Source organism: Mus pahari, chromosome 10 (assembly GCF_900095145.1).
Source record: "Mus pahari chromosome 10, PAHARI_EIJ_v1.1, whole genome shotgun sequence".
Classification (NCBI taxonomy): domain Eukaryota; kingdom Metazoa; phylum Chordata; class Mammalia; order Rodentia; family Muridae; genus Mus; species Mus pahari.
The window spans coordinates 62,246,396-62,258,951 of record NC_034599.1 but is presented as its reverse complement, the minus strand read 5'-3'; the positions used below and the strand labels follow the sequence as shown (position 1 = coordinate 62,258,951).

The 12,556-nt window shown below is 46.1% G+C and overlaps 1 protein-coding gene across 4 annotated transcripts in view; it reads left to right on the top strand.

The window, feature by feature from the left end:
- Positions 1-12,556, top strand: part of Tln2 (talin 2) — a 415,939-nt gene that overhangs the window by 335,126 nt on the left and 68,257 nt on the right. For all 4 annotated transcript variants that reach the window (XM_029543558.1, XM_029543557.1, XM_029543559.1 and 1 more), the window contains 4 exons: positions 3,926-4,066; positions 4,537-4,718; positions 6,418-6,550; positions 9,881-9,982. In XM_029543558.1, the coding sequence (XP_029399418.1) occupies positions 3,926-4,066; positions 4,537-4,718; positions 6,418-6,550; positions 9,881-9,982 (558 nt within the window). The remainder of the gene's footprint in view (positions 1-3,925; positions 4,067-4,536; positions 4,719-6,417; positions 6,551-9,880; positions 9,983-12,556) is intronic.

Sequence of the window (12,556 nt, the reverse complement as noted above, 5' to 3'; positions counted from 1 at the left end):
GCCTCTCTCTCTCCTGCAGCCTCTCTCTCTCCTGCAGCCTCTCTCTCTCCTGCAGCCTCTCTCCTGCACTCTCTCTCCTGCAGCCTCTCTCTCTCTCCTGCAGCCTCTCTCTCTCCTGCAGCCTCTCTCTCTCCTGCAGCCCCTCTCTCTCCTGCAGCCCCTCTCTCTCCTGCAGCCCCTCTCTCTCCTGCAGCCTCTCTCTCTCCTGCTGCCTCCTCCCTTTTAAATTCTGCTTTGTCTGTTAAGATCTTAAGATCGAATCTTCTTTCACATTCTCCTCACAGTGTCAATCCCTCTGCAAATCCCTGCAGCAAATGAGCTCATGTGATGGTTTCCAAAAGATAGGCCTGTAAAAAGCATCAGAGGAGAGCTGGGTGATTGTGATATGGAGCACATAAAGCCTGTCTCCCATGAGCATCTCTGCAAACCAGCATCAATATGAGGGGAACAGAAGTGAGCCTATTGCCTCAGCTTGTCAAAAGGTGCCCAGAGTTTTCAGTCTGCACTGTGTGGCAGTATTTGTCGGTCCAGTCCATACTTGAATGCTGCCTTCACTCACTAATAAGATAATGGCAGAGGTTGCATCCTTGGTGGCCCCTGCTCTGTACTGAGTGGATCTCCTCTTAAAGGAATGGTTAGCTATCATATGCATCAGAAAAACAGGTGGGTCCTTGATCTTCTGACTAGTTCAGTACCGCAGCTGCTTCCTTCACCATCCTATGTTCCTTAGTGTGGTTGCTTTGCACCATGAGGCTGTGCCCAGACATCAGCCCAGCTGCTGCATCCTTCCAGTCCTGAAGAAGGGAGAAGATGGGATGCCACTGGGACCTTAGCTCTTTCCTGATGGCATTCTCTAAACTTCCCAAGCATAGCCCAGCAAGAATGCATTTCAGGCTCTCCTACCAGGGAGGGCTCTCAGTGAGTCACAAGGACTCTGCCCCTGGTCCACACAACGCCCTCTGCCTGTTTTCTCTCTCCATTATGCTCATTACCTAGCCTTGAATCAGATGTGTGGAATGGAATGTTATTTTAAATGTGCAGCCACTCAGGTTTGAGTGCCAAGTGGAAATTATGCAACCCCAGCTTTTGTTTTGCTGAGAAGTTTGGCCTTGCCGGTCACCGCAGAGCTAGTGCTCAGATTTTTGCAATTAGTGAGTGCCACAGACACCCGATCCAGCTCCCTCTGACTGAATTTGACTTGGCTGTAAGTATGTTTTCTTGGTCATCCTTATGTTCTTCAGACTGGGGTGGGGAACATTCTGGGACATCTTAGGCCTTGGGGCCTTTGATGGTGTCTAGGATTTGTAAAGAAGAAGAGAGCTGGAGTCTCAGGTGATGGTTTGACATGACAGTAACTAGTGGGGTGGCCTGAGGAAACTGTGTCAGTTTTTCCAGGTGCTCGTGTTATTGGGAAAACGAAGCTGGTAGGCTTTAACCTTTAACCCCTTAAGTCCGTGGCTGTTTTCCCTACATGCCTGTGAGATTAGAGGAATATCGGGCTTGAGGGTCCGAATGCTCTTGTCCCCATGGGTGTGGCTTTAACCCTTCAGTGGCTAAAGAGACATTCTATGATATGAAACAGGCAGGAGGAAGCACTCGCAGCTGCTCAGCATTTCACTGTGGGGCTGACCTGAGTATCCATTTTACTTTTGGTTGCCTCCGTCATATCCAGTGGAGGCAAACTTTGGAAGTGAAATAATAGCTTCCCAGGTCACCCTTTCTCATGCCAAGTGCATCCTTTGAGGAAATAGCTTCTCCCTTTTGAAAACCAAAGCAGGTGGGTAATACAGGTTCAGTGCCCTAACCCTATGAATAGCAACGGGCTCTTTTGAGACGTGCTGTTTATGATCCGTGCCAGACAGACAGAGCAGCTGGTCCATGTCTTGAGCCTTGAGATGTATGTCAGAGACACAGGAGTCATCTTTTTGGTTTGTGTAGGTTCAAATGAGGGTAGGTCACCTGCGCAGATGTTTTCCACCCTGGCAGACATAGAAGGAAGTAGGAAAGAGGCATGTGTAAGTTTGGAAAGATGGCAGGAAGAAAGGAAGCCATGTCATTTTAGCACCCAGGCGATGTGACTTATGGAGCTGGGGCCCAAGTTCCTCAGACTCCAGAATTCACTATGGCCAGCCCCTTCTTGACTCATTTTCTTGTACTGGAACTGTCTATATCAGGCTCTCGTCAGGGGGCACCGACCATACCTCCCACTGGTGTCCCCAGCTTGCACTGAGGCTTGCTGGGTAGCACCCAACCTTGAGGAGGCTATGATGCTAACAGCACAGTGAGGTCAGCGCTCTGAGGCAATCCTTTTCTGTGTTGCCAGGGCCAGCAATGTAAATTCAACATTTATGAGTACCAGAGGCCAATTAGAGGTGGGGCCATGCATGTGAGCAAGAAGTAGCCAGGCAAGGCTAAGGTCTCCAGAGCGCCTAGGGAAAAGGCTGAATCCAAGTGGTTAGAGCAGGGTCAGAGTTTGTTGGGTGAGGGAAGGGTGGTAGCCAAAGCAAGCCAGGCACTGTAATTACTGAGGATGGTAACTGAGTAGGCTCTCGGGAATGATTCTGAAAATATTAGCATTGTGGCTATGTAATTATTATCCCAAGCTGCCAAGACCTGGCTGGAATGCCGTTGTTATTCGGAAGTGCCCTTCAGACCTGTTTTGCCTGCCTCCTCTTGCCTTCCTGAGGAGCAGACCACTCCCACCTCAGACCCAGCTGGGCCGATAATGCCAGTGCCTCTGGGTGGTTCGTTCGCTAATTATCTAAGTAGGTTTTTATATATTGCTCATAAGGATTACATTAAAAGTTTAATTGGTCATTTAACAAGGACATTTAGCAAGCATAGCTGCATCCGCCTCATCTCCCTCTGCTAGAAGACAGTGCAGCTGCCATGCTTCACGGATTGTGTTGTTCCTGAAAGGCAGGGTCAGCGTCAGAGAGCCTTGCTTGGTGTGTATCCCAGGCCACATCCTAGATTCTCACCAAGCTGGCCTTTAATCAGCTACATGACTGATCACTGGGTACTCTCGTGTTATCTGCCACTAATTAAAGATGAAGCATAAAATATATGGAGGAAATATACATCATGTGGAAAGCCCATGAATTGTCTCCAGCTAAACATATTAGCCACACCCCTCCAGACTGTTACTCAGCTTCTGACACCTCGGCTAGTGTAACTTCTTTTTGTACTTCATGAGTGAGATTGTGCAATAGGTACCCTTTTATATGTGACCTCCTTAACTAGATAGACCTGTGTGTGTGTGTGTGTGTGTGTGTGTGTGTGTGTGTGTGTGTGTGTGTGAGATGAGATGGCTGAACTGATCTGATCTGAATTGCCCAGTTGCTTGGGCAGGTCTAGTCTATTTGTTCCCATTGAATGCCACTGAATTCATTCTAAGATGCTGGTGGTTCGGGGATACCATTAGATGGGGAATTTAGATAAGTTGGAAGTGAGGGATTGGAGATTGAGTTCAGGAGTGGATTCTAGTTTTAATTCCAAGAAACAAAAAAAGGGAAGGGAGAAAGGAGAAAAGGAAGGAAGACAAGCTGGTCAGAAGTGCCACACTATTTAAAGGATCTTTGACATTTGGGCAGAAACGGACTTACTCCATTTGGAAATAGTATATCGCATCTCAGAAGTGGAAGAGAAAGTGACCTGGCAGCCAGCCATGCCAGAATGGCTGGAGGGAGTGAAGAATAAGTCAGCTGACAGCAGGACAGCTGTCCTGTGAGCTGTACATTGGGATTATTCCTTAGGAATTATACCTGGGCCCCTCTGGGTGGCACAGGGATCTCTCCAGTTGCTTCTTTCTTGTTGATGAGCAGTATTCCCAAGGAACCATCTTCCCTTGCTGAGAAGTGGTTGCTGTGTCTTAGAAGTGATGTGCCTTTCTCAGTGGGATGGATCTCCATTTCTTTCCCATCAGGCCCTGGATGGGGATTTCTCTGAAGACAACCGCAATAAGTGTCGAATTGCTACCACACCCTTGATTGAGGCCGTGGAGAACCTGACAGCGTTTGCATCAAACCCCGAGTTTGCCAGCATTCCTGCACAGATCAGCTCTGAGGTAGGGAGTTTGCAGCAAGGGAAACTCAAGCGCCATTGGCTAATTCTGTATGAAATAGAGTGAGCATGGATTGTTAAAACTCCAAAAGACTTTTTGTAAGTATGCACAGAATTTTGCAGTACTAAGTACATATAACTCTGTTACTGTGGATGGTACTTGGTGCACTCACTGAACTATGTTCAGTGAATACCTATCTTTTAAGAAATAATAGCTTGATATTGAGAATAATCTTTGTGCTTGGGATTGGGGCTGAATCTTATGTGAAGTCTGTCAAACTCAAAAATTCTATTTAAGAGAAAGTATATTATTTAAGGAGCAAGCCCCAGTCCCTGCTTCCCCTGGACCCTTTTTGCTAGCTAGCTTCCCTCCCACCGGTTGGATAGAAGTACCAGCTTAAAGAATAAGTCTTTCTAGGGCCCAGCTTACCCGTCTCTGTGTACTCGCCCTTCACTTCTCTGTTGGTTTCTTAGGGCTCCCAGGCGCAGGAACCAATCTTGGTCTCAGCCAAGACCATGCTGGAGAGCTCATCGTACCTCATCCGAACCGCACGCTCTCTGGCCATCAACCCCAAAGATCCACCCACCTGGTCTGTGTTGGCTGGACACTCCCACACTGTGTCTGACTCCATTAAGAGTCTCATCACGTCTATCAGGTCAGTTTCTTATCTAAAGGGAGCTAGCTGCCTGCATCTGAATAGAGTAGGAGGGGACTATGTCCACTGATCATTATTGTGATGGCTAATCTCGGTCATTGACTTGACACAAAGTGGAGTCACCTGAGAAGAGGGCACTTCAACTGAGGAATTGTCTCCATCCTATTGGCTTATGGGTATGTCTGAGGGGCGATTTTTATTGATGATTGATGTGAGAGAGTACAGCCCGGGCAGTTGTGCCATCCCTGGGCAGATGGGTCTGAACTATAGAAGAAAGGTAGCTGAGCAAGCCAGTAAACACCAATATGTCGTAGTCTCTGCTTCAGTTCCTACCTCCAAGTTACTGTATTGAGCTTCTACTCTGACTTCCCTTAGTGATGGACTGTGACCTGTAAGATAAAGTCAATTCTTTCCTCCCCAGGTTGCCTTTGTGTTTATTGAAGTAACAGTAACGAAAACTAAGAACCTATTTCTTATCCTTTTGAGACCCATGACAGTACTGGTCACAATGACAGCACATCTAAGCACCTATTATAAACCAGATATTATTCTAAGTAGTTTACCTACATTATCTTTTAAAGTAGGTGTTGTCATGGTTTCCATCTTCCTTCTATGAAGTCTCAGGCAGGAGAACTTAGTTCATGTTCTCTTGGTCAGCCAAAGGCTCCAGTCCCAGCCCTTCTAACCATCACACTGAATTATCAGCTCTTAGCCTGAGGGTGCTACTGTTCAGATTTTTTTAGCCTGATAATAAGATGAAAGGAATTTTCTGTAGCTCATACTAACTCCAGGTATCCTGACCTTCTTGGTAATACCCAGAGGCTGAGAAAATGATACTTCTCAAGTTGGCCGAAATGAATATCCGACAACATGGTGTGTTCGTTTCCTAAGTTACAGGATTTTGCTTCTTAATTGCTTCTGAAGTTCAAAGCCATAATTAAACTTTTCCTTAATGTATTACAAAGAAAAACCCTCTGAATACTTTAGCTCTTCCTATAGCCCATGAGCTTATGACTAGTATACACTAGCATTGTGTCGTGTCAGCACTATGAGTGGTGCTGTGCTTTTATTTTCATTGGCTGGAGAGATGGCCCAGTAGAGATGGCTTGCTGCAGAAGCACGAGAGCCTGAGTTTGAATTCCTAGCTCCATACAAAAAGCCAGGGATGGGTGTGTGCTTGTGTCCTAGAATTGTGGGAGACAAATCCAGAAGGATTGCTGGGCTGTGCTGGTTGCCACAGTAGTCCCAGATTCTGAGAGAGACCCTGTCTTAAGGGACCAACAGAGACACTGGCGAAGTAGGTCTTGACTTCCTCTTATGGTCTCCATGTGCTGTATGCATTTGTATTCAGATAGACACATGCACACACATATACTTTTTTTTAACTTTAAAATGAAGGCAAGCACCCAAGTGCAAATTGTTTCCTTTGCAATTGCCTATTATTAGCCTGAGAGGAAAGGCAGAGATTCCACTCTTTCTGCTTAAAATAGAACTATGTCAAGTACAAGTGTTAATTAAGAAATGCATGGCCCTGGGCCCATTTTGCTGAGCAAGCCTCAGAGATGCACTGCTCAGTGATGGTGATCATGTAGGAAGGGAACAGAGGCTCCTAGCCCACTTCTTGGCCCACTGTACAGGAGCATGGTGTGACATATGTAAGCCTCATGGACTTTTGTTTAACTTGTTCTGTCCTTTTTAGGGACAAAGCCCCAGGGCAGAGGGAATGTGACTACTCCATTGATGGTATCAACCGGTGCATCAGGGACATCGAGCAGGCTTCCCTGGCTGCGGTCAGCCAGAGCCTGGCCACGAGGGATGACATCTCTGTGGAGGTAGGCTAGGGCTCTGTTGGAAACACCAGAGGAAATAGAACTAAATGTCTAATGCTGGAGAGTGATAATGGACAGCTGTCTCTGTGGAACAGATAGGGAGGTCGTAGGGTTGGCAGAGCATGTGTAGGACAAGTGCTGAGACAAGACATGGTGTGGAGAAAGACCTCACCTGCTACAGAGGAGGCCCAGGCACGCAGAGCTTGAGTGCTTCTCTGGCCACGTTTTCTCTTTGCACTTTTTGAACTAGTTGAGCATTAAACGCTAATGCATTTGATCCATCTAGAGGGAAAGACTTGTGCCCTGAGTTATCCTCTATCTTGTATGTGTGTGTTGGGGGGCTTAGCATCTTATCATTTGGGTTCACTGTATATTTAAATTTTTTAATTTTATTTTTAATAACTTTTTAAACTCTTTAACCTTTCTTTAGTCTACGACCCACCAGAGGTAGTGGAAAAGAAAGATTGTTAGGATATGGGGCAAGTAGACCTATTTAAAAATTGTTTTTTCAGTAAATCTCATCTACATTGTCAAAAAATCAATAGTTTAGTCTACAGAATTGAACAGTGATAGCTCGATCTACTTGTAAACACTTTATAAATATATACCAACAGTCTAGTTTTATAGTGTCAAGATAAGAAATACAAATCAGTAGCATTGACACGACCTAACAAAAACAGCCAGGCCTCGGCCAAATCAGCACGAGTCAGCAAAAACAACCACAGCCCCTAGCAATGTCAAGTTCTCAGCCATGTCTCTCTCAGCAAAGATCAACAAAGACACAAAACCAAGAAGTGTTATAAAGCTAACCAAATAAACAAGCCCTTCGTCACTGTCTGTCGAGTCTTATTTATACTCCCTAAACATCACGTATCCTCTGTGGGTCTTGTCTCACTAGGTGTTGTAGCACATGAGTTGAAACTCAACATGAGTCTATAGTAGCTGGCATCATTTTTGCCAGTCTGCCCCAGTCCACAAAAGTGGCAAAAAGCCACCAAAGCATCATCAAAAGTTTTTTTGGTACATTTTTCTCTCTAGAGTCACAGCAAACAAAACTCAACAACATAATATAAGGCAGACCTCTATACGTGCGTCATTAGTGAGAAATCCCTTATCACGTGTCTTTATATGTTTACTTTAAAAGAACATCTTTTCACTTATGTGTCTGCTTCAGCGAAACATCCTTTCACATATGTCCGCTTTAAGAAAACACTCTTTTTACCTGTCTACCCCAACAAAACACCATCCAATACAACTGACTTTTCACAAAAACCATAAGTTTTTACTTCAGGCTACTTTATCTTTTCTCTGTTTGTGTGTGTTCTATACACATGTGCCCCTGTGTGGGGTGTGCACCCCCATGTGCTCCTCCATTTTTTTTTTTTTTTTCATCAGGGTTGCTCCCTGAACCTGGAGCTCACCCTTAGCCAGTGTGTCTGGCCAGTGAGTCCTCAGAACCCACCTGTCTCCATCCCTACCCCACTTCCTGCCCTGGGATTGTAGGTGCTCAAGCCCTCATGGTTGAATAGCAGACATTTCCCCTTGGGCATCTCCCCAGCCTCACTTAATCTGTTCTTGCTCTTGAACTGCTTACTATCAAAATTTTCAATCCATACTTCTCTAAGAGGACAGTGCCCACCAGTCAGGCATTTAGTTTGCATGAATGGTATGTTTACTGCATAGAATTTAGGCATAATGATCTCTGTCCCCATTCTTCAAACTGTCGACCTCTAGAACTAAACATTGCTCATTTTTATTAATAGAGCTGTGTGTTCTACTTTGGCTTCACACACACACAGACACATGCACAGGCACACACACACACAATTCCAGGAAATAAGAAGCAGTACTGAGCATTGGAACTGTATAGAAAACTAGCATTACTATTTTAAGCCTGTTCTTAAAGTTGAACATACAACAGTAAGCACACAGGAAGTATGTGTGTGTTGATGACTTATCAGCAGACCACACCCTTATGTAGCCCCCAGCTCAAGCAGCCAAGATGAAGGCAGGTTTGGTAGCTTCCCACACTTTTAATCTTAGCGCCAGAGGCAGGGGCAGTTTGATCTCTGTGTTTGAGGATAGCTAGGGCTACTTAGTGATACACTGCTTGCCACCCCAAAAAGGCCTGTGACCACCACCCCAGAAGTGTCCCCCTCTCATCATCCCTTCTAAACTACATCCTCTGCCTTAGCTCCCCCAATAGAAAAAATGTACCCCCTTTATACCTAAGATCCTTCATTATACCATATTGAATTTAACAAAGCATCTATCAAAAACACCAAAGGGATTCTCTGTCATTCTTACCCATAATCACACTGACTGTGTGAGGACAATAAATAATTAGCTAAATAAGGCCTTTGGACTTAGGGAAGCCTCTCTCTGCCTGCCCCATCTCTCTGGCTCTTTTGTTGTTTTGTTTTGTTTTGAAGCTTGTCTGTTAAGCTTTTTTCTCTCCCAGAGTGAAATCTGCTTGAAGCCCTCGTGTGCCAGTGCATAGTGGTTCTGTGGCAGACTGATAAATGCAGAAAAGATATTGTCACTCTTCAGATGACCCGTCAGGGCATACATCTTTATGATGTCCATTCTTTGACCTGTTAACTTGAACCTATCCAGTACAGGAGATTTTTCCTGCTTCCAGTACCTCTCCAGCATCAAGTTCCCCATTCCCCACCTGCCCCCTCCCAACACAGTCTGGCTTTCTTTCCCTGTCTCTTAACAGCCTAAACTCATTTATTTGGAACAGAGAGTTTAAACCATCTCAGACCTGATTAAAAAAAAAATACCTCGAGTGTCATTTCCAATATGTACCTGCAAGTCACCAAGGACAATGAGCAGTCTGGCTAAGCTCTGCATGTACCCCATCTGGTTCCTTCATGGTGTGCCATCGGTGAAGCCTTTGGAGATCTGATCCCATTTTTATGTCACCCTTTGCCCCTCCTCTTTAAGTTCTGAGAACACCAAGACCAGGATGTTCCCTTAGTCCCCAATTCACTGCCTCCATTCGGACCATGTTGTGTCTTCTTGGAAAGTAGAGTTAGTCCTTATTCCCCATAATCAGGGAATGTAACCAACCTTGAGGATCCTGCCAGCAGCAGTTGTTGGGGATGCTATGAATGAAGCCAGTGAGAAACACACCTCTCATGCCTGCTTCATCTGAGGAAGGATAGGGGATCTCACCCTGGGGAGCAAGGCAGGTGAGGGAATGGAAGATCAGGGGAGCATCCAGGCATTCTGATATCATACAGGTCCTGTTGGCCTTCATAAAGCGCTTTTCAGAATGACATAGCATTGTAAGGACCTGTTGTCAAAGGACACCTCTCCCTCTCTCAGGCCCTACAGGAGCAGCTGACCTCGGTGGTCCAGGAAATCGGGCATCTTATTGATCCCATTGCCACAGCAGCCCGAGGAGAAGCTGCCCAACTTGGACATAAGGTACTGTGCAAGCAGGCGATCCTGCTGAGAGAGAGATGGTGCATGTGTGTAGGGAGGTGTGGAGTTATCATTATTCCCAAAAGCCTATGCTCAGTGTTCTCCCGTGCTTTGATTCAGTATCCCTCACAGTGCCATGAGCCTAACACTGTCACGAGTCCCACTTCACAGATGAGCAACCTAGAACATGGTCTGTGAAGAAATCTGTGTAAAGGACTCAAGGCTCGGCTTATCATTCTTCAGACACTGCTCACCTCTCTAAGGATGCTGGGTATTAGGTTAGTTAGGATGGTTCACTTTCCCCATCACTTAACAACTCTTGACTTGTTACATCTGCATTAGGGAAGTTAATTACAAATCAGATAAACCTAGAGAACAGGTAGGACTCTAATGCATTAAACATTTTGGCTATACGTTTTGACTCCTGAGAGACCCATCAGGCCCTGTATTAGTTTCTTTTCCGATGCTATGATAAAAACCTGACCAAAAGCAACTTGGGAGAGTAAGGTTTATTTTGGCTGACAGTTCCAAAAGGCTAAGAGTCCACCATGGCAGCAAAGGTCTGATGACAGCAGGAGCAGGAGGCCAGCCGTGGGATCGAGGAGCAGAGAGAATAGAAGAGTGGGGCCAGTCCATGAGACCCCAAAGCCAGCCCCATGACTCCCTTCCTCTAGCAAGACCCTATCTTCTAAAAGCTCCATAACCTAACCAGAGAGCCACCGACTGGGGATCGAGTGTTCAAGCACAGGAGTCTATGAGAGCCATATCTCATTCTAACCACCACTGCAGTGCCCTGTTGCCTTTGGTGATGAAGCCAGTGTCATTCCTGGGGAAGGGATAAGTCCTGTGCCTGTGAACAGGAGGGCTGCCTTTGCTTGCTCAGGCTGGGACCTCCACATCTGGGCAAAGAAGACAGTGAGAGCAAGCCCTGCTTGCAGGCTGCCCACCTGGCCTTCAGGAGGCTCCTTTAAGGTGCACACAGAGGGCTTTGGGGAAGTATCAGGTGAAGCTCTTGCTTTGCAATCAGCGGAACCCAAGTTCAGATCCTTAGCACCTGTATAACTAGAGACAACGGTACACACCTGTAACCCCAGCACAAAGGAGGCAGAAACAGGACTATCTCTGGGACTCACAGACTATCTCATAGAAGTTCCCTCTGTCCCTGGTTAGCTGTCTTCATTTGGACCATGTTGTCTCTCCTCCTTGTAAATAGAGCTAGCTCCTCATCTGAGTGATTAGGCGATAACTGACCATGAAGACTTGCAGTCAAATCTGCAAGCTCTAAGCTCAGTGACAGACCACAAATTCAGATCAAAGATCTGGGAAAATGGCTCAGAGTGCTTACTGTACAAGCATGAAGACCTGAGATTGAATATCCAGCACCCACATAGAAAGCCGAACATTGCTGTTTGTGCCTGCAATCCTAGTGTTAGATGGGGAGAGACAAGTGAATTCTGGGAGTTTGCCTAGCCAAAATGGTGATCTGCAGATTCAGTGAGAGACCCTGTCTCAAGGGAATAAGGCAGAGACTGATCCGGGAAGATGCTAACCATCTTCTGACTGCCACATCTAGACATGACCATACCGGCGTAACCGTACATGTGCACACGTATCCCCCACACAAAATAAGGTGGAGGGCAATTAGGGAAAACACTAGATATCAGTCTCCGGCCACCACATGCACACGCGCGTATGTGCACAAACACATACCGATGCACAGAGAAGCATGAGGTCAGCAGCAGTGGCACTCAGATGTCTCTGTAGGATAACCTAATGAGAATAATAGAGCTGAGTTCTCACCGCCGGCCGGTGGTCCTGTCCCACCGTTAGTGCTAACGATTATTATTGTTCTTTCTTTTGGACTCTGCTACTCACTACTGGGCTGGTCCTCATACCTCCCAGCCCTTGCTTTGTGTGTGACCCAGTGCCTGCTTGTATGAAGTGGTCTCTTCTCCTTTAAACCCACAACATTATCCTTACACATGATGGAATGAAGCCTTAAGGGAGCCACAGGCTAAAGATTTGCACAAAATGCCCTTAGTGGGAAGCTTAGCAATTAGTCATGGTGCACAAAAATGAGGAATTAGAATAGCCAGTGGTGCTGGCATGTTTTATCAGCATGGAAATGAATGGAGCCAAACTGTGAAAATATGGTCCTCTCACTGTTAAATAGGGGGTGATGCTCTGTTACCCCCCCCCATCACACACACCCTCCCCAGATATGTTATAAATCGAGAAACAGACAGCACATGATGGACTTCTCAAGTGCGACTGCCGCAGAACTAGAATAAACACTAAAGCAAGAGGATGCCATGGAGAAGGGAGAGGGAGCCCCGCCCCAGCCTCAGCTCCACCCTGTAGCAGCGTAACATCAGCATACATCCCACAACTGTGCCTCAGTTTCTCTCCATCTGGATCTGCTTCTTAAAACTGGAACTGAGATTAACTGAGGAATTGGATGAGAAACATTTACCAAAGAACTAAAAACACAGGAGATGGGCCTGATAAATATTTGTGACATTTGACCCTGGGGCACCCAAGTGTGTGTGTGTGTGTGTGTGTGTGTGTGTGTGTGTG